At 41.7% G+C, this 22,434-nt stretch overlaps 1 protein-coding gene across 4 annotated transcripts in view; it reads left to right on the forward strand.

The window, feature by feature from the left end:
• Window positions 1–22,434, forward strand: part of PCSK4 (proprotein convertase subtilisin/kexin type 4) — a 44,969-nt gene that overhangs the window by 12,686 nt on the left and 9,849 nt on the right. For 3 of the 4 annotated variants that reach the window (XR_008917368.1, XM_056822233.1, XM_056822235.1), the window contains exons 2-7: window positions 949–1,053; window positions 5,041–5,136; window positions 5,316–5,444; window positions 6,845–6,921; window positions 7,045–7,133; window positions 21,403–21,575. Coding sequence is in view for 3 of the 4 variants with exons in the window: in XM_056822233.1 (XP_056678211.1) it covers window positions 949–1,053; window positions 5,041–5,136; window positions 5,316–5,444; window positions 6,845–6,921; window positions 7,045–7,133; window positions 21,403–21,575 (669 nt within the window). In the remaining variant the exon portion in view is untranslated. The remainder of the gene's footprint in view (window positions 1–948; window positions 1,054–5,040; window positions 5,137–5,315; window positions 5,445–6,844; window positions 6,922–7,044; window positions 7,134–21,402; window positions 21,576–22,434) is intronic. The other variant, XM_056822234.1, reaches the window with a different exon arrangement.

Below are 22,434 nucleotides of genomic sequence, written 5' to 3' on the forward strand. Positions count from 1 at the left end.
TTGAAGCTGAGGCCACTGGGGTTATCCAGGAGAGTAGAATCAGAAGAGGCTTCAGATTTTCATCCATCTAGTTTTCCAGCCCCTTCACTTTACAAAGGAGGAAACTGAGGCAGAGATTGGGATTTGCTTTTTATAATTCTTATCTCTTTTATAGGCTCAAGTGGGTGCCTGGGTGTCCTTGGGCAAATCCTTTTACCCCTTCTGGCCTTCAATTTCCCTATCTGCAAATGCTGGGATCTCTCTTCTGCCCACCTCGGCCCCCTCTATCTTGTTTCATACTTACCTGTGTATGGGAGGTTATTCCAGTTAGTAAGATATTAGCTTCTTAAAGGCAAAGATCAAGTGGGTTTTTATCTTTGTTCCCACAGTGCCTAGAACAGAGTAGATAGTTCATAAATATTTATTAAACTAAAGTGTGTGGGTGCATGCGTGCATTAACCCATCCACCTCCACCCCACCTGTCTCCTCATCTCCAATACATAGACACCCACAGCTCCCTCCTGGGCACATCTGAAGGCACAGAAGGCCCCTCCATATGCAGTGGCTTTCCAGAAACACATATGGCTCTGACTTCATTATTTACTTGACAGCATCACCCCCGCCTGTAAGCTCAGAAATAGATATATACAACTCACACACAGCCTCGCTCAGCTGTTTCCTATTACTTCCTCACCCTGATTTTTCCTTTCCCTCCCTCTGACCACCCCCACCCCCCCAGTCCCAGAAAAATATCAACCCTCCAACTCCCAGGCAGTCAGTGGAACTTGCTGCTGGGATCCCTCTCAGAAAGCTGGGCTCCTTAGCACAGGTTAGGCTCCAGGAGGTGCAGGGTAATGTCCCAGGGGGTGAGGGAGATGCTGGGCTGTGTTTCACTGGCATAATGCCCAGGGATGCTATTTCCCAAGTCCTAGCTCCTTTGGTCCAGTGGCTGAGCCTTCTTTCCTGCAGGTCATCCAAGGCCGGCACTATTACCACTTCCAGCACCGGGGGGTGGCTTCCAGAGCTCTCAGCCAGCACTGGGGGCACAGCCTGAGGTTGAAGAAAGACCCTAAGGTGAGTTGGGGGGGCAATGAGGAAGGATGACAGATTTTTATCATTTTATCCACTCTCCTCTCTTTCTCCCTCTCCTTGAAGAGGTGAGGCAGGGACAGTTTGGAGGCTATCATTTTTGACCCTTAAAATCATCTCCCAAGATATCTGAGATCTTGAGGAAATGAAGAGGGGCCGAAATGTGGCCAAAGTTGGTGGAATTGCAGGACTGATGAATCTCAAAATTGGGAGGTGGGGAAGGACCCACCTTTCTACAACATTTCCAACAGTTGGTTATTGAATCTATTCTTCCAAGGTCAGTGGTCATGGAGAACTCCTCATTTCCTGAAGTAATTCATCCCATTTTGGGCCAGCTCTCAATTCGAGATCATTTTTTAAAAAATTTGAACTTAAATCTGCTTCCCTGAAACCAGCAGTGTGCTGGGGCCAGCTCTAACCTGCTGGCTATTTCAGGGAGAGTATTTATACCTCCAAAAACTCCTACTGCTCTTTTATTGTTTTATTGGTTATCCAGACTTCAGAAAGTGATGGGGAAAATGTTAATAATGCAGATTAAACTGAAAAAATGCCTTGTATTTTCTAAGAACATTTTTATTATTGTGTTAAACATTTACTAGCACACCCCTGCCTGAAACCTCAATTTTTTGGCCTTCTGAGGCCAAGCAGAACAAATCTAATCTCTCCTCTCTATCATTGCCTTTCAAAGACTTCAAATCAGCCATCTTTCTCCCTAGTTCTTCTGCCTAAGCACCCTCAGTTCCCCCATAGGGAGGAGTTTTGAGTCCTTTCTACATTCTGGTCTTCTTTCTTTGGACTAAAACCCAGGTCCGCAGCCTCTCGGTTCAGGACTTTTTCTATCAAGCATGGTAGGAAAATCAATCCTTGGGAGGTTGTGTCTCTCCTAAAGTTATACAGTGTGATGATGACAGAGCCACAAGAGGAGCACAGATTTCCTGCCCATTTGGGATGCTTTCCAAGATAATAACTAGCTAGCATTTAGTGTTTTAAGGTTTGTAAAAGGTGTTATAAATATATCATTTTTTCCTCACAATAACCCAGGAAGGTATTATTAATATAGCACAATAAACCTAGAAGTTATTATAATCCCCATTTTGCAGAAGAGGAAACTGAGGCTGACAGATTAAGTGGTGCCAAGTCCTTACCACTCTTGCCTTGAAACCAATATTTAGTATCAATTCTAAGATAGAGAAAAGAGTAAAAAGAAATTTTAGTAATGAGTAATAAAATGCAAAAATATAAAATGAAGACTCAATTTTTCCATAAACCTTGTAGAAATTAACAAGGGAAGAGGGAATATGAACTAGTTGCAAGAGAACTGATCTTGGAGCCAGGAAGAGCTAGGTTCAGGTCCTGCCTTTAACATTTACTGGTGGTGTGAGCCTGGGCAAGTCACTTAACTTTACTGCTCTAGGCATCTCTCTAAGCCTGACCTGCATCTTCATTCAGCATTCCCCCTATACCAAATGAAATGTTTTCCAGTCCCTATCCTACTTAAAAAGATAGATCCTAACATATTAATAAGAAACAAATAAGCAAGTATTTGATTTTTTTTTTATGTGTCTCCTTCTGGCTTGCCTGAAGTTTGACTTATTCTGGCTTTTTCTTAAAAAAAAAAAAAACCCAAACCTAAACCAATTTCCCCCCACCTTTTTTTCCTATAAAGTTTGCATGAAGTCATTGAGGCTGGTAGATGTCGCAATGGATAGAACTTGGAGGCAGGAAGGCTTGAATTCAAATCCTGCCTCAGACACGAATTAGCTATGGGACCTTTAGTAAGGCATTCAACTTCTGTCAACTTCAGTTTCCTCATTAGTTAAATGAGAATAATAATAGCACTTCCTTCCCAGGGTTATTGTAAGGGTTGAGGGCATAACATGTATAAAACAGGTTTCAAACATTAAAGCACAAACTACATACATGTTCCTTATGATTATTGTCATCTGAGTGCACCCAGTTCTACTTCAGCTAATTCTCCTTTGCATTGCTTCAGAAAGTGTTCAGTGTCTCCGTCTACATCCACATTTAGCATATTTAGGGGGCCAGAACATTATATTTCACTGCATTATTTTTTAGTCCAGATAAGTCATTTCACCCATGCTGGAGTTGTGGGCTGAAATGTCCCACAAACCCTGCCAAGTAGCTGTACACAAGCAAGAGGACAGAAGCAATAACTAGTTGGTTAGAATGGGGCTACCTCTCAGATAACACAGAGGAGTTGCTTAGATTCACAGTTAGGAGAAAACTCCTCCCATCCATCTTTAGACACAATCTAGGTCCCTCCCTGGGGTCTCCAGACCGAAAGGACAGCTGGTTCTGCTTCCCAGTCTCATGGGACTAGGTTCAAGCAATGCTCAATTTCCACATTCACTGTCTTCCTTAGAATCTGCACTTAGCTAAAAGTTGCTCTCTCTCTCCCTTCTTCCCTCCCTTTTTCTCTTTTCCTCCCTCCCTCTTTCTCTCCCTCCCTCTCTCTCCTCTCTTTGTCTCTCCCCCTCCTTCTCTCTCACTCCCTTCTCTTCTTCCCTCTCTCTCCCTCCCTTTCTCTCTCCCTTTCTCTTCTCTCCTCTCTCTTCCTCCTTCCCTCCCTCCCTTTCTCTCTTTTCCTCCCTCTCTCTCACTTTCTACCTCTCCTTATCACATCTCCTCTTTCTTTAAATACTTACTAACTCTGTTTCTCTGTTACTATATTCTCTTATAATAAAGCTTGTTTCCTTAAAATGGAGTTAATTTGAATAATCAATCAATTCTTTGGACAAGACCCAATTAGCGTTCTCCCCACTATGGATACTCCCTTCACCAAAACAGATCTGTAATTCAGAGTCTCAGAGTTGCCTGGGGCACTGACACGTTCAATCATTTCCCCTTTTCTGGTCACACAGCTGACACTGAACTTAGTGGGTCTGCCTGGCTTTTTTTTTGAAACCCTTACCTTTCACCTTAGAATCAATACCATCTATTGTTTCTAAGGTAGAAGAATGGTAAGGGCTAGGCAATGGGAGTTAAGTGACTTGCCCAGGGTCACACAGCTAGGAAGTGTCTGAGGTCAGATCTGACCCCAAGACCTCCCATCTCTAGGCCTGGCTCTCAATCCACTGAGCCGCCCAGCTGCCTCCTTTTTTTGTTTGTTTTTTTGTTTAAACTCTAAAAGAGCCTTAAAGATTAGGCTATTTGGGGTTAAGTGACTTGTCCAGTTAGGAAGTATCTGAGCAGGTCCTTTTAACTCCAGGCCTGGGTCTCTATCTATCTAGCTGCCTTCCTGACTTTTAAGACTGATCCATTTATTATATCACCCTGCCTCTCACCCTTGTTGATATGTCTTAGTTTATTCAGCCATTTTCTAATTGTTGGAAATATAAATTCTCTTCCAGTTTTTTGTTATTGCAAATAGAGCCTTAATTGGTGTATATTACTGCATACCCTTAAGTTCTACTTCCTCTTTAAAACCTTCCTGATTTCTCTCCTTTCCATCTTCCAATTGAAAGTGATCTCTCTGACTTTGAAACTCTTTTCTCATTATTTGTATCCATGTCTTACGTAGATGTAAGGTATCTAGTTGGAACAGTGGATAGACCATTGGGCCTGGAGTAAGGAAGACCTGAGTTCAAATCCAGTCTCAGATACTGAGCCGTGTGACCCTGGGCAAGTCCCTTAACCCTGTTTAACTCAGTTTCCTTGTCCATAAAATAAACTGAAGAAGGAAATGGCAAATTGCTCTAGTATCTTTGCCAAGAAAACCCTAATTGGGGTCACAAGAAGTTGGATGTGACTGAAATGACTGAACAGCAATGGCTCACATAGACGTGCTTTGCTAGCCTAATTCTTGGTTGTGTCACCTGGGCTCTCTCCTTAGCAGCAAGTACAGAGCCCAGCTTATAGCAAAATGGCAAATAATAAAGAAATGAGTGCTTGGAGAAACTCCCAAGTACTTGGTGTCTCTGAGTAGGATAGACAGGGCTGGTGTCCTTTCAGGTCCACTGGTTTGAGCAGCAAACACTGAAGCGCCGGGTGAAGAGAGAGACGTTTGAGCTGCCCACAGACCCTTGGTTCTTTAAGCAATGGTATTTGGTAAGAAGGATGGGGACTGAGGCGGGGAGGGGGGGTGGACTCCAGAGTCCATGGATAAAGAGTGAGGGGACCAGGTGAAGAGCAAGGCTTCCCCTGAGTCTCAGTTTCCCCTGTTGGGAGCTTGGGGCCCCTAGTCTGGGGAAGTCCCCTGCAGGGACCTTCTGAGGTTCCCTTTCTAGAGCAAGGAGGTCTACCCTGACCTGAACATCCTGGAGGCTTGGAAAAAAGGTTACACAGGCCAGGGGGTTGTGGTGTCCATCCTGGATGACGGAATAGAGAAGGACCATCCTGATCTGCAGGCTAATTACGTAAGTGCAGGGACCTGGAGAGGCAGGAGGGCTTCAAGGGGGAATGTGGCGGGGGGATTGAGTAGTTGTGGTTCTTAGACTTCCAGAATGGCCAAACTGGATGGGAACCACCGTCTCTACAGAGAGAGGGATGCGGTAGTAAGTAGTTAGGTGGCTCAGTGGATTGAGAGTCAGGCTTGCAGATGGGATGTCCTGGGTTCAAATTTGAGCTCAGACACTTCCTGGGCAAGTCCCTTAATCCCCATTGCCTAGCCCTTACCACTCTTCTGCCATAGAACCAATACATAGAATTGGTTCTAAGATAGAAGGTAAGGGTTTTTTAAAAACAACAACAACAAACCCACAGGATGGAGAATCAGAACCAGGGTTCAAATTCAGGCTCTTCTGCTTATTAATAGTGATCTTAGGATAGTCACTTCCCCTACTGAATCCTATGCTCCTAGGAGATTGATCTACTTGCCACACTATCACATCCCACTTCCCATTGGTGTGTCTTTGGGCCATGGTCTCCTCCCCTTCTTCACCACTATATCTTGGAAACCCTAGCTCCCTCCATGACCTAGATCAAGTGTGCCCTCCTACGGGAACCCCTGGAAGATCATCTTAGTTCTTAGTGTTCCCTCCGTTTCCCCCAGATTTATTTTGAATCTATTTTGTATTTATTTATCTGGGAATGTGTTGTAGTAGAATCTAAGTTCTTTGAGAGAAGGGTCTGTTTCCCTTCAATCTCTGTAGCCTCAGCCTCTCCCCCAGTGCCTGGCACTGAGCTCACAAATAAATCTGTGTTTTTAAAAAAAAAATACTCTTACTTTTGTCTTAGTTATGATTCTAAGGCATAAGAGCAAGGGCTAGGCAAATGGGGTTAAGTGACTTGCCCAGGATTACACAGTTACGAAGTATCTGAGGCCAGATTCGAATCCAGTTTCTTCCCATCTCAGGCCTGGTACGCTATCTGCTGTGCTACTAGTTCTCCAATAAATGCTTATTGAATGGAATTGAATTTGATGGACCTTTTAGGTCCCATCTAGCTCTAATCCTAGGATTCTGTGATTTTGGTTCAAATCCTATTGCTCTTGCTAACTAGCCATGGGACCTTAGAAAACTCAACCCCTACCTGATCAAGAATCCTTTCACCACCCCCAACAAATGGTCATTCAGCCATCACTTGAAGAACTCAAGTAAGGAGGGGACCCTTTATCTCCCAAGGCTGACTGTTCCACTCTGGGATGGAATTTCATTGTTAGAAATTTCAAATCCCAGCTCTGCTACTTACTACCTGTGTGACCTTGGGCAAGTCACTTAATGCTTATGGCCTCAGTTTACCCATCTGTAAAATGTGGGTGGAGTCGATTAGATGGTCTTTAAGGCCCTTTCCAACCCTATATGATCCTTTGATCCAGGACCCTCTGGCCAGTTATGACTTCAATGACAATGATCCTGACCCACAACCTCGATACACTTCTACCAATGATAATCGGTGAGTTCCTGACTTGGGTGCTGGTGGAAAGGGATACATGGATCCCTTCCTTAGAACTTCAACTTTGGAGAGGGAGGGATGGATGGATTATCTCACCAAGTCCTTCCTTCTCCCTCTCCCCAGGCATGGGACCCGTTGTGCAGGAGAAGTAGCAGCTGTAGCCAATAATGGGATCTGTGGTGTGGGTGTTGCCTACAATGCCAAGATTGGAGGTAGGGGCTTCATGAGGGCTGGTAGAGGGCACCTGGAAAGGCAGCCCAAGGCAGGGGGGTATCCTCGCTTCAGAGATAATTTCCAAACAGAATTTGAAGTGCCTTTTAAAGTGCCCTTCCAGCATTAAATTCAAGTTTCTGGTGGTAATCATAAGATAAATGCCCCAGTCCTCCAGGGCCCTGCTCTTGGTCACAAGGCAAGGAGTTGGCATAGAGGCTCAGAGTGTCAGAGAGAGTTGCCTAGGGTCTGGTGCCCATGGGTAGGAACTACTCTTTGAGTAGTACCCTGGACAAGGGGAGTTATTACCAAAAGCTAGTGTGAGCAAGTTAATAATTAAAGGGTAGAGACAGACAATTCCTTAGAACACAAGATGTCAGAACTGGGAGAGTCCTTTCCTCCCTCCCCTCCTTTCCCTCCTTTCCTCCCTCCCCTCCTTTCCTCTCTCCCCTCCTTTCCCTCCTTTCCTCCCTCCCCTCCCCTCCTTCCTTCCTTCCTTCCTTCCTTCCTTCCTTCCTTCCTTCCTTCCTTCCTTCCTTCCTTCCTTCCTTCCTTCCTTCCTCATCTCCTTCCTTCCTTGCTGGTCATTTTTTTACTGTCTGTCCTCCTGGAATAGAATTCTCTTCCTCTTCCCAGTGTCCTTCTTTGCTTCCTTCAAGTTCCATCTAAAATATCACCTTTTAGGGGGCAGCTGGGTGGCTAAGTAGATTGAGAATCAGGTCCAGAGATGAGAGGTCCTGGGTTCAAATCTGACCTCAGACACTTCCCAGCAGTGTGACCCTGGGCAAGTCACTTAACTTCCATTGCCTAGCCCTTACCACTCTTCTGTACACAGTATTGATTCTAAGACAGAAGGTAAGGGTTTAAAAAAATAAAATAAAATTTCACTTTTTACAGGAAGCCTTTCCCATTTCCCCTTTAATTCTAGTGTCATCCTTCTCTTGATTATCTCCAATTTATTCTGAATATAACATGTTTAAACTGAATTGCTTGCATTTATTTCTCCCAGTAGAATGTAACTTTCTTGGGAGCAGGGATTCTTCTTTGGCCTCTCTTTGTATCTCCAGAATTCAGTACAGTGCCTGCTACATAGGAGATGTTTAATAAATGTTTATTGACTGACTAGCTGATCCCTCTTGCAGTGATAGCCATTCAAATGCATCAGTATAGACCAGTTATGGTGAACCTTTTAGAGGCCAAATGACAGACCCTGCTCCCACCCCATCCCCCAGACCAAGTACCATGTCCCTAGCACTGAGTGCTAGGCATGCCCTACCCCCAATCCCACTCCCCTCAGCCCACACAGGGGAGGGAGAAAGCACTCTCATTGGGCTGCTGGACAGAGGGGCCAGCAGTGCCATCTGTGAGCCACCTACCTTACCCCTGTGTGCTTCCACTGGGCTGCTAAGTGGAGGGGTGGGAGATAAGAAAAAATTTCAGGCATGGTGGAGAGTAGGAGGGGAGCATCTCCACCTGAGTCCCTCTGCCTTTTCAGTAACAAACTTGGGGGGGGGGAGGGTGGCTACATGCCCTCTTTGGTACCTGTGCCATAGGTTTGCCATCATTGACATACAGTTTCAAGAATCAGAGAATGAGTGACCTGGAAGGGACCTCAGCAATTATCTAGTCTGACCCCTACCAGAAGGAGTCCTTACTGTACTGTACTGTACTGTTCTGTGGACTTCCCCAATTTCCAAGAAGATCATTCTTTTTGAAATTTTTATTTAATTAGTCAATTTAGAATATTTTCCCATGCTTACAAGATTCATGTTCTTTCCCTCCCCTCCCCCCACCCCTCCCATAGCCAATGTGCTATTCTACTGGGTTTTACATGTGTCATTGATCAAGACCTATTTCCATATTATTGATAATTGCACTAGGGTGATTGTTTAGAATCTACATCCCTAATTATGTACCCATTGATCCATGTGATCAAACAATTGTTTTTCTTCTGGGTTTCTGCTCCCACAGTTCTTTCTCTGGATGTGGATAGCATTCTTTCTCATAAGTCCCTCAGAATTGTCCTGGGTCATTGCATTGCTGCTAGTAGAGAAGCCAATTACATTCAATTGTGCCACAGTGCGTCCATCTCTGTGTACAGTGTTCTCCTGGTTCTGTTCCCAAGAAGCTCATTGTTGAGATAATCTCCTCCTCTGTAAGATCTCATCATCACTCCCTGTCCCTCTGATTGGAAGGTGGGGCCATGAACTACAAGCCACTATTTGAGGATCCAGCTCAACTCAGACATGTCCCTTGTTCCTCCTGGCTACTCTACTTTGAGACTTGTCTGACTGTCTTCTCTACCCTGTCCCCATGTTGAGTGCCTCCCCTCACTGTCCTGCCTCCAACTTTTCAACTTTTTTGGGTATTATCCCCATCCTTCAATAGATTGTAATGTTCCTTTCAGGCAGGGACTAGCTTTCTTTCCTTTAGAATCAATACTATATATTGGTTCCAAAGTAGAGCAGTAAGGGCTGGGTTAAGTGACTTGCCCAGGGTCACAGAGCTAGGAAATGTCTGAGGCCAGATTTGAACCCAGGCTCTCCTGGCTCCAAGCCTGGTTCTATCCTGTATTAGGGGGTTCCTTTTCCTGGGTTGTTTAAGGTAACTGAAAGTGCTGGGCAAACACACTGAGAAATAAGGTAATAGGAAATACAGAATTCTTTCCTTTCCTTCCCCCACCCAATTCTGGTATCTTTTCTGTTGGAGTCAAGCAGGGATTCAGAACTGGTAAGTTGATTAAAGCTTTTAACAAACAAATCACTCTCTATAATACTGGAGACAGGGATTTATTTTAAAGGAAGGAAGGGTAAGGGAAGTAGATGGGAGAGAGGGAATTTAGGATTTCCCTAATCTAATATCATCTCCATATAAATAAGTACAGTTGTACAGTCTTTAAGAGGGATATTATTAGCAACTTTCCAAGATCTTCAGAGCCAAGCCCCAAATCTTTCAGGGAGAAACCAATAACCAGAAAGGCAGAGATTTCTCTCTATACCTCCTTCTCCAAGGCTCAAGGAAAAAGAGTGAGTAAGAAACAGTTTTTGTGCCAGTTTGTTCAAACTGCCTTCCCCCTGGTCACATTCTCCTTTGGAATTTTCTTTGATGGACAGATCTTCAAGCTTCCATTCATTGCATCTGCTTTGCAAGGTTTTCTTTAGCCTAAATCAATCCTTCACAAATCCCCTTTTAATTTCTTGGACAGAATACAACCGGTATTCTGAATCAACAATACTCACCTATTAATTTTATCTTGAAGAATTCCCAACTGTCTAAGCTTTAACCTATACTATGTTAAACTATTCCACTACCCCCCAAAATAAAAAAAAATCCTACTCTATCTTAAGTATTCTGACTAAATATTCCTATTATAAGTTTTGGGAGTCGGAAAGTGGTGTAGGTCATAAAATTCAATACAGAAATATGTTTTTGAACATAATAGCAAACAATGCAACAATTTTTTTACAATGTAACTGTCATATCCCAATGACTATAATTTGTTCTAAGTAAAAGTTTCTATGAGCAACAACTGTTAACAACATTATTATGTAGCTTAACTTACATTAATAATGCTATACATCTGTCCCTAAATCATCTAGGATTTTGAACAAATTCCCTAAGCCTTCCCTATTTCTGTTAGTAATTAGAATATTAATAAATTGCCCTAATCTCTTTAGTCTGTTAGTCCATTAGTATTTACAAATGTACATAGTTTTTATCTATACAGATTTCACATATGTACAGTTATAATACAATTCTGTTTGTGATTTCTGTGTAAAATCTTGCAGATGAGAAAATTGTTTTTGTTTGAATTTTCCACAGAAACTCACAAGTATATCAGTATGAATTTTGTGTATGTGTATTACTATGAAATGTCTTGTATACTTACCTAGTCCATGAGATTCCTATCCACGTTGTGCTTATGTGTAGTTGTATATGTGCATGTACCTATATGTGAAGTTAACATGTATGTTGCATCCTTACAAGACCTCATGACCATCAGTTCAAGATTTCAAAGTCTTTCCAGGTCTTTGGTGTTGATTGTAGAAACATACATGTCTTGGGTTTTTCCTCTGTGCAGCATATACATGTTGTCTGTCGTCTCACCTTGAGTGAAGTTCTGTGTTCTTTAACATATGGGAACACACAGGAACATGCCTACATGTAAGCTTTTCATATGCATGTATGTAAGATTGATTTCTGTTTCCTTGGGCATGGAAGTAAGTTTGAGTTCTTAATGTGTGCATGTCAGTGTTTATGAATTAATTCTTCATGTGTGGAAGTATCCTTTTCCATACGATAATCTTCATGTGTGGGTGTATGTAATATGTTGTACTGTATACATTTTTCAGAATGTATGTTATGGTTTTGAAATAATGATATTATCTTGTATTATTTGATGTTTGATATCACAAGGGGATTTCCTTTGTATAGATTGCTTCTCTAAGATATTTATATTAAGAGATTCTCTTAACTTTTGAGGTTTTCTTGGAGATAGAATTTTGCTTTTAGCTTGTGGGTTCCTGTTAGTATAGATAGAATGATACATGATATAATGTATTTTATAGAGTCATGTCTTCTTAGTCAAGTAACTTTGTTTCATTTCCATTGCTGTTGCAAGCAGAGATTATTTTTCATTGGAGTTATGTATGTATGTCTGGAGCTATTTCATCTTTGCTTTTGCAGTGCTTGTTTCTGTTGTAATTTGTAGTCTTGTGTGTTTCCTTTATATTATTATATGCGATGCTTTCATATGTGTTCTTTGTTTTCTCATTCATAGCTTTTCATGTACAGGGACTATTGTGAACTATTTCTAGGGCTATTGTTATTATTTTAATCATCTTCATTGCTGGTAAGGTTATGGGTATAATGTAGCTTTAGATTTGAATGTGACTACATTGTTGTTTCTTGTGAGATGTCTGAAACTATGAGATAATATCTTCATGGTATACCCTCCCTCTCTTCCCCCTCCCCCCGCCCCCCAGTAGAGATCTGGTTTTAGGATGAAGGTTGAAAGATAGGGGGAACCTGTTTCAGTTCTCATCTATAAATTGGTATTTAAAGTCTTTGATAACAGGTTCATCCAATATGGGTAGATGCTTCAATAGCATCCTAGGTGTTTCCCATGTTCCATTACTGGGATGCTTATACTTGTCATAGTCACGAAGTTAGAGTTTGTTACTAGAAACTTAGGGATTTTCTTGATGTGATTCAATTCCTTAATTGTTCTTTTGTCAGATTTTATACCTAGGACTAGTCTTTGTTCTCACAAGGTTTTGTGTTGTATATTACCCTATGGAACTCAACTAATCCTGGTTACAGTCTTTCTCCACAGATGGTATTTGTCATGTTATGTTGATAAAGTTAGAGAATAGATGTGAAATTGTCTATCTATCTCTCCTTCAATTTGTTCTTTAATATGTTTCTTCCCATTCATAATCACCATCTGTATAGACATACTTCATCATCATCATTGTTAGTCTCAGAGTAATTTATCTAACAATTCTTCATAACAATTAACACCAGAAATGGCAAATAATTTCTCTACTTCCTCATAGCTTCTTCTGTCCTCCATGATGTCATCATCATCATTATCTACATAAGGTTTTGTTTGTTCTGGGTCTAGGTATTCACTTTGCTCATTTGTGTCCCACATATCCCAATCCCAATGGGTATGGAGGGCTTGTCGTGCCCTCCTAGGGCAGCTCTCCAACCTCTGACCCTCACCTGACACTCAGCTCTCACTTGTGGCTCCTAGTAGCTGCTAGCATGTGGCAGTGGCCACATGCTGGGCAACGGCTTCGACAGGCTGGCTAAACCTTGTGAGGGTAGCCATCAGGTCGTAGACCCCTGGTGAACCAGGGCTTTGCTCACCCAGCATGTGAAGACTGCTTTGGCTGAACAGATGGAAGAAACCAATAAGAAGGTTCAACGGCTGAGAGGGCAATGCAGCAAAGCACTGTGGAGTGCTCAGGGTGTGTTGGAGCACAAGACAACACAGCCATCCAATGCAGCTGAGGAAGTATCCAGGTGTAACGACTTTTTGTGCCAATGGACCCAGGCTTCTAATGCCAAGAGAGTGGGACTGTCTCTGTGCATCAACTTTTCCACTTAAATCTCCTTCCTGCACAAGTGTTTTTGTGCACACTCATCTACATCACAGATGAAAGTGCACAAAGACAATCATCATCCTCGGATACCAAGAGACTACTAGTATATCCCAATCTAAAAGCTTTAAAAATTCTTGTGGTTCTTGTTCTTCATTAGTATTTTAGTCCATTATTATTTCACCATTTGGTATTGAATCATCTTGGTCTAAGTCTGATTCTTGATCATTGAATTCTGTAATCCTTATGTTTTTCATTGAATTTTGTTCAGTGTTATGTAAACTTGTGTCAGATGTTGTTAACTCAGATTTTATGTGTTGATCTAATCCTGTGTCAACGGCTTTTATCTTTCACAAATCTGTTTCTAGTTGTTCCTCATTAATAAGCTCTAGAGTTGTGCTCTGTGGTGATAAAACTTGATGTTATGGGGTTAACTGCTTCTTGCAGATATGCAATGCTGTTACTAAAATTCAGAGGTTCTACACTTTCTTCAGCCTCAAGTTTTTGTTCATCTGGCCTCTCTTTTGACTGCGTAGAGGTATAATCCTTTCCCTCTATGATGTAATTCTCTGGGAATGAGTTTAGTACAGCTGCATTTTCCCCTCTATCACTGGGATGTTTGTATTCATTCTTCCCCACTGTACTCCATACATATGTTTCTGGTTTTTGTGTTGCTATTGAGTTAACTGTTAATGATTCATTTTGCATTGCACTATTATCTTCTGCCATTTGTATGGTTACATCTTCTTGGCTTAAATCATTTCTTAAGTGATCTTCATTTAAATTTGATTGTATCATGTTTTCTACTTCACTGGAATAGGAATTTAAACCATAGCTATCTGTAATTTCATATAGTTTTACTTGGCCAGACCTCCCCCTCCATTTAGAATGTTGGCTTCATGGAAGTCACTTGAACCCTTGCCTATCCTGGCAGTTTGTTATGCCTTCCATTCTATTTATATTTTCAAATCTAACTGCTGTTTCACTTTCAATACATTGACTATGATCAATTATATCAACTGTATTTTCAGCCCTATCTTCTTTTAGATTTGAAATTTCTAAGTTATTTACTGTAGGATGAAAATTTTCAGCGTCTGGGTTCAAGCTATATATTTTTTCTAAGGAAGTCTGTACCATATAACTTTTTGAAGTTTTACTAGGTTCAAGTGGGGTTTTCTGGTTGTCTGTGAGCTTTTGTATCTTGTTTTGTATAGCTCCTGCAACATTTTCTACAATAATAACTTTAGTCTGTGTTTTCCTATAGTCATTTTGTTGTAGGGAATTGAAATTTTGTTTCACTGTTTCTTTCAACAACTCCTGATCATGTTTGTGAGTTTTTATGAATCCTTTTTGTCTTAAATTCAATCCCTGTGCCCAAATTTACACTGAAAAAAAAGTTTTCTAAATTTTTTTTATTTGTTCTCTGCTTTTTTCATGACTGGTTACTATGCCTCTTCTATCTGAGTCTTTAATATCAGCTTGCATCTGTACAATTAGATTTATACGCTCTTTATCTAACTCATGTACTTGTCTCTGCTTTTCACTCAATATTTGGTTTGATTTGTCACCATAACTTCTCACAGACCCAATAAATTCAGTTTCCTGTTTCACTACTCTTGTATTTTCTTTTCTTTGTGTTTGCTTTTGTTTCACTCCAGCAAGTCCCTCATTGCTTGTCCCATCCTACAATACCTTTTTTCTATCCCCTTGTACAACACTTAAGTATTTTATAGTCCTGGCTTCATAAATTCTTTCTGCTATGCAATACAACCTCTGCATATTTAGGTTTAGCTCCTGATTTTATAGCTAATCACATGGATTCAATGTTTGATGCTTCTTGGTCTGTCTATAGTCTGAAATGCTGACAGCACGAGTTTGCTTTTGATTTATAATATGTTTTTCCCTGTGTGCCTTTATTATTATTTACCTCATATTTTTTTCTTTAAATAAAAGTCCTTAATTAGGTATCCAACCTTGTGACACAGGAAACACTTTCTGGTTTCTCTCTGTCCCCTGCTCTGGTGGTCTAGAGTATTTCTTTATGGTATGCAAGTTCTTAATTTCCTCTATCTCTTTTTGTTTCAATGATTCCTCTGTGCTTTGCAGTTTTTGTTTTAGTTCCTGCATTTCTGCCCATTGTTCATTATGATTCTCCCATAAGTAAGGTGAAGCCTCTTGGAGTTCAGGCAGATTTACAGTGTCATATTTGGGGAAATAGTTTTTGAAGTTTTTCAGGTGTGAGGTGCAACCCTGAAGAAACTGTCTCCTTACATGAGCCACAGACTCTTCTGAATCTTTCTCAATACCCATGATAGACTCTGCTGTTTCAGACAAGTGATCCATGAAGCTAGCAGGATGTTCCGTACTTTCTTGAACCAACTTATCAAATTTTCTCCATGCATTGGGTTTTGAACAGAAAGATTTTATGGCTTGGAGATCTTCTCTCCATTTTCTTAAATATGTCATGCATGCTGGATTGGAAAAATCAAAATCTTCTCTCTGTTCTTCAGTAGGCCAGCTCGTCAGGGTGCTATCATTCCTTGTCCTCTCAATAAATTGCCTATGCTGGTAGGGGCTAAATAATTCTGAAAGGAGGAACTCTACATCCTCAAAATTGGGTTCAAAGATTTTAAATGCTCTTTTTAATTCCTTGAGAGCATGGTAGGGCTCAGAGACAAATTTTTGAAATCTACTGTGTATAGATTCGAGTTCTTGGGTAGAAAACTGTTTGTGCACTTTGGAATGAACTATGCCTGCAGTGTCTGATATTTTTGCAATGTCCCTGAGTGGAAAATTTTTTTCAGTCTCATTGTTGATGTCCTTGTCCCCCCCCCACCCCCTTTTTGCCATTTTCTTGAACTCCTGTCTTATTCTTTCCCTTTGCTTTCTTATCTTTGTCCTTAAGCCTAGTATCTTCTTGCCCACTTCCATCCTTAGCCTGGTCTAATTCCTGTTTTTTCAGAAACTCCTCACACATTTTTTTCACTAGCTATTCCAGATTTGTATCTACAACCATGATCTGAGCTGCTTTCTTTGGTGTTATGAACTTGATGATATTCCTTAGATAATAAATGAAGGTCTGTATGGCAGCCATGGTGAAAACATACATCTGGGTAAGGATTTGCCATATCATGGTGTCAGTAGTGAAGGGTACGTTCATTATAAATGAAGTAGAATTTGATATAAGGCCTATAGTATCCACCAAAATGGTAGTCACTGCACTGTACATTAGATTATATATCCAGTAATAGGCAATGATTGAAAGTACCACCAGTCCACAGATTATTTGTAGAAACATCTTTTTTTTTCCTTTTATTTTCTGTCACTGTTTTTTGGGGAAGGGTAAGACCTTTTCTGAGGTGCCAAATTGTATTGGGGGTTCCTTTTCCTGGGTTTTTTTTTTTTTAAGGTAACTGAAAGTGCTGGGCAAACACACTGAGAAATAAGGTAATAGGAAACACAGAATTCTTTCCTCTCCTTCCCCCACCCAATTCTGGTATCTTTTCAGTTGGAGTCAAGCAGGGATTCAGAACTGGTAAGTTGACTAAAACTTTTAACAAACAAATCACTCTCTATAATACTGGAAACAAGGATTTATTTTAAAGGAAGGTGGGAAGGATAAGGAAATTTAGATGGGAGAGAGGGAATTTAGGATTTCCCTAATCTAATATCATCTCAATATAAAAGTACAGTTGTATAGTCTTTAAGAGGGATATTATTAGCAACTTTCCAAGATCTTTAGAGCCAAGCCCCAAATCTTTCAGGGAGAAACCAATAACCAGAAAGGCAGAGATTTCTCTCTATAACTCCTTCTCCAAGGTTCAAGGAAAAAGAGTGAGCAAGAAACAGTTTTTGTGCCAGTTTGTTCAAACTGCCTTCCCCCTGGTCACATTCTCCTTTGGAATTTTCCTTGATGGACAGATCTTCAAGCTTCCATTCATTGCGTCTGCTTTACAAGATTTTCCTTAGCCTTAATCAATCCTTCACAGTCCACTGAGCCACCTAACTTTATTTTTTTTTGTATTTGCATTCCCAGAGCTTAGCATAGTGCCCCGTTTATAGCAAGCACTATATAAAGTTTATTGACTATTGACTTACCCTACAAATGGCCTTCCAACCTCTGCTTGAAGACCTCCCAGGAGGACTTTTCCCTAAACCTTCTCTTCCCTAAAGATAAATGTCTGTGACTCCTTCAAATGATCTTTGTACATACAGCCTGATACAATATATGAGAGGTGTATGAGATGTTCAGGGAGGAGTAGCACCTCTGAGGTGAGGGCTTGCTGAGCCCTTTTTAAGGCTGCTCCTCCATCCTTGGTCTCTGCCTTTCACCCAACTCTCACCTGGGGCTCCAAGAAGCTGTAGCATGCCCAGTGGCCATATTCTAGTAACACCATCTCCACTTACCCAGATTGAGGGTCACGGAAAGGCCTCAAACCCTTTGATGACTTAGGGGGATGTATACCTTAAGCATGTGAGAACTTCCCCTGGTGAAAGAGGTGGATAAGAACAATGTATTCCAATGGCTGTGAAGGTGGCTGAAGCAGGTACTGTGGAGCACTTAGAGCTTGGTGTTAGAGATGTCAAGGTCATCCACTGCATCCTGGGGCCATCTCCAGTCAACCTGACTTGCCACTGGACTTTGGTGACTCTGGAAAGAGATGAGACTGATGACTCTGCAACTCTGCCTCACCAAAATCCAGTTCACAAGCAATCGATGTCATTGATCCTCTTTAAACAAAGGATAAAAGGGAAGCAACAAATTGGGAAACAATCTTCATTACAAAAACCTCTGACAAAGGTTTAATTACTCAAATTTATAAAGAGCTAAACCAATTGTACAAAAAATCAAGCCATTCTCCAATTGATAAATGGGCAAGGGACATGAATAGGCAGTTTTCAGCCAAAGAAATCAAGACTATTAATAAGCACATGAAAAAGTGTTCTAAATCTCTTATAATCAGAGAGATGCAAATCAAAACAACTCTGAGGTATCACACCTAGCAGATTGGCTAACATGACAGCAAAGGAAAGTAGTGAATGCTGGAGGGGATGTGGCAAAGCCGACATTAATTCATTGCTGGTGGAGTTGTGAATTGATCCAACCATTCTGGAGAGCAATTTGGAACTATGCCCAAAGGGCGATAAAAGACTGTCTTCCCTTTGATCCAGCCATAGCACTGCTGGGTTTGTACCCCAAAGATATAATAAGGAAAAAGACATGTACAAGAATATTCATAGCTATGCTCTTTGTGGTGGCAAAAAATTGGAAAATGAGGGGATGCCCTTCAATTGGGGAATGGCTAAACAAATTGTGGTATATATTGGTGATGGAATACTATTGTGCTCAAAGGAATAATAAAGTGGAGGAATTCCATGTGAACTGGAATGACCTCCAGGAATTGATGCAGAGTGAAAGGAGCAAAACCAGGAGAACAATGTACACAGAGACTGATACACTGTGGTACAATTGAATGTAATGGACTTCTCTATTAGTAGCAATGCAATGATCCTGAACAACTTGGAGGTATCTATAAGAAAGAACACTATCCACATCCAGAGGAAAAACTCTGGGAGTAGAAACACAGAAGAAAAACAACTGCTTGAATACATGGATCTAAGGGATATGATTGGGGATGTAGACTCTGAATGAACATCCTAGTGTAAACAACAACATGGAAATAGGTTCTGATCAAGGACACATGTAAAACCCAATGAAATTGGGCATTGGCTGTGGGAAGGGTAGGTGGAGGGGAGGGAGGAAATAATGTGATTATTGTAACCAAGGAATAATGTTCTAAATTGACTAAATAAACTAATTCAAATGGGGGGAAAAAAAACAAACAAAGGATAAGGGGGCAGCTAGGTAGCTCAGTGGATTGAGAGTTAGGCCCAGAGATGGGAGATCATGGGTTCCAGTGTGGCCTCATACACTTCCTAATTGTGTGACCTTGGACAAGTCACTTAACCCCCATTGCCTAGCCCACTCTTCTGCCATGGAACCAATACATAGTATTGATTCCAAGACAGAAGATAAAGGGCTTAAAATAAACAAATAAATAAAACAAAGGTCAAACACCACCACCACATGAATCTCTTCCCCAGCTTAGTCCCCTTCTAAACATTCTCTTGATTTCAACTCCATGCTTTAGACATCTTTGCCTCCATTGGTGATACCACCATATTTCCACTCTCTCTGTGGAGTGGAGTGGAGCTCATCAGAAGCTCCTCTCTTTCACCCTTGCCATCCTATCAAGACTATGAATAAGGGGGCAGCTGGGTAGCCCAGTGGATTGAAAGCCAGGTCTAGAGACAGGAGATCCTGGGTTCAAATTTGGATTTAGACACTTCTTAGTTGTGTCACCCTGGGCAAGTCACTTGACACCCATTGCCTAGCCCTCATGTCACTTCTGCCTTGGTACCAATACACAGAATTGATTCTCAGATGGAAGGTGAGGGTTCAAATAAACAAACAAAAAACTATGAATGTGCTAGATTTATTCCTACCACCTAAGAGTTCATTCACACTGTTCCTTTGCATTGAGAATATGGCCCCATCCCCCTTGTTTTTTCAAACTCTTTCTATCCCTTAAAGCTCAGCTTCTACCTCACCTCCTCCAAGGAGCCTGCCTTGACCAATCTAGACCATGCTGATCTTGCCTTCTGTAACCCTTTCTAGTATGGACCACACAGTCTGTCTCTGGATTCTTGCTGCCTCTTTATCTTATCTCCCCAATTCGACTGGGCTTCTCAATGTTGTCATTTCCCTTAGTGGAGATTAGGAAACTTGGAAAGAGCCTGGAATTGAGGAATCTATTGGTTGGGGCTCAAATCCCAGCTCTGCTACCAACTCCCTGAGTGACTTTTTTTGAACCTTTACTTTCTGCTTTAGAATTGATAAGTATTGGTTCTAAGGCAGAAGAGTGAGAAGGGCTAGGCAGTGGGGTTTAAGTGATTTGCCCAGGGTCACACAGCTAGAAAGCATCTGAGGTCAGATTTGAATCCAGGACCTCCCATCTCTAGGCCTGACTTTTCCTATCCACTGAGCTTCTTAGCTGCTCCACTCTCCTAGTGATTTAAGGCAAATACCTTCTCCTGCCTGGGCCTCAGCATCTTCATCTGTGAGAGGTTAAACTAAATGACCTAGAACTAGATAAATAAAGCTCCTTCTAACTTTGACTTCCTATGTGTTAAAGTCTTTTCCACTGACATCTGTTCTAAGGGTCCTTACAATGACATCAGTCTTCTGGTTTCTCACAAAGGTACCATAGAAAGAATACTCATTTTGGAGTCTTAAGGAACTGGAGTTGAATCTAGTTCTACTATTTTCTTTGTGACTTTAGACAAGTCACTTAACCTCTGGTCTTAGATTCCTCATCTGTAAAAAGAGGAAAAGGGGATCCATGAAATGGTCCCTGAGGTCCCTTCTGGATATTCCAGGCTCTGAGGCCTGATTTGCCTCAAATGATCTAAGCTTTGAGGGTCTTTCTAATTTAGTTGATTCTGAGGTCCATTCCAGCTCTGATGTTTTAGATCAGTAATTCTCAAAGGGTTTACCAGGAGATACTTGAGTTTTAGCTAAATGTGACCCAAATTGTACACTTGAGGAAATATGTACAGGGGCCAGCTAAGTGGCTCAGTGGAGCCAGGCCCATGGGAGGTCCTGGGTTCAAATCTGGCCTCAGATACTTCCTAGTGGTGTGACCCCGGGCAAGTCACTGAACCCCCCCATTGCCTAGCCCTTACCACTCTTCTGCCTTGGAACCAATACACAGTATTGATTACAAGATGGAAGGGAAGGGAATGGAAGGGAAGTGAAGGGAAGGAAACGAAAGGAAAGGGAATGTACAATCCATTTTCCAACTCTTCTAGATATGGCCAGATTCTTCTCAGTAGAGAATATTCCTTGTGTCAGGAACAAAAACAGTTTGAGAAGCATGTTCTGAGTCATATGAGGTTCTTCTCCACTTTGGTCTTCTGTGTCTACGTAGGGGCCCTTGCCACTCTAGAGTTGAGGCTGGGTAGGGGTTGGGGGATGCTGAGTCCTGTGGACCCCTGAGTCTTGAATACAAATCCTGGCCTGGGTTGGGGATGGAGAAAATCCAGGGAAGTGGGTGGGAAGCCCCCATTCTCACCACCCCTACTTCTCTGCCCTCATCTTTAGGTGTGAGGATGCTAGATGGTTCCATCACTGACATCGTAGAGGCCCAGTCCCTGAGCCTTCAACCTCAACACATCCAAATCTACAGTGCCAGCTGGGGTCCTGAGGATGATGGGCGCACAGTGGATGGTCCTGGGTTGCTGACTCAAGAGGCCTTCTTTGAGGGGGTCAACACTGTGAGTGGGAGCTATGAGCATGCATCCTAGAGATACTTTTCCACCTCCCCTCCCTAAGCCTAAGCTTTCCATTTGCAAGTTAGAGCCTGCCCTAATCTACAGCTAAGTCTAGACTCAGAGGAAAGGTCAGATTTGATTCAACAAAGTTTTACTTAAAGCCTATGGGCTGCAAGGTGGGCAATGATGATGATGATTTTAAAAATTAACTAGATTTTGGGGGTGGCTACATGGATCAGTGGATTGAGAGCCAGACCTAGAGATGGGAGGTCCTGGGTTAAAATCTGACCTCAGATACTTCTTACTGTGTGACCCTGGACAAGTCACTTAATTCCTATTGCCTAGACCTTACCACCCTTTTGCCTTGGAACTGATATCTAGTATCTAATCTAAAACAGAAGATAAAGTTTTTTTTTAATTAATCGTATTTTTGTGGCTATCTTTTATTTTTACATCTTCTAAATGTCCCCCCGTATCTCTCTCCTGTCTCCCCCCAAAATCCAGAAAAGTTGTAGAAAGAATCTGACAATATTTACAATGTTCTACACCTTTGGGGAGGCTCCTCCTACCAATTTCTGCAAAGGAGCAAGGGAAGAAGTGTAAGGAGTTTTCTTATTTCTTTTCTTTTTTTTTTAAACCCCCACCTTCCGTCTTGGAGTCAATACTGTGTATTGGCTCCAAGGCAGAAGAGTGGTAAGGGCTAGGCAATGGGGGTCAAGTGACTTGCCCAGGGTCACACAGCTGGGAAGTCTCTGAGATCAGATTTGAACCCAGGACTTCCTGACTGCAGACCTGGCTCTTAATCCACTGAGCTACCCAGCTGCCCCTCCAGAATTGTATCTTATACCAAGTTGGCATTTAT

Source organism: Monodelphis domestica, chromosome 3 (genome assembly GCF_027887165.1).
Source record: "Monodelphis domestica isolate mMonDom1 chromosome 3, mMonDom1.pri, whole genome shotgun sequence".
Classification (NCBI taxonomy): Eukaryota; Metazoa; Chordata; class Mammalia; order Didelphimorphia; family Didelphidae; genus Monodelphis; species Monodelphis domestica.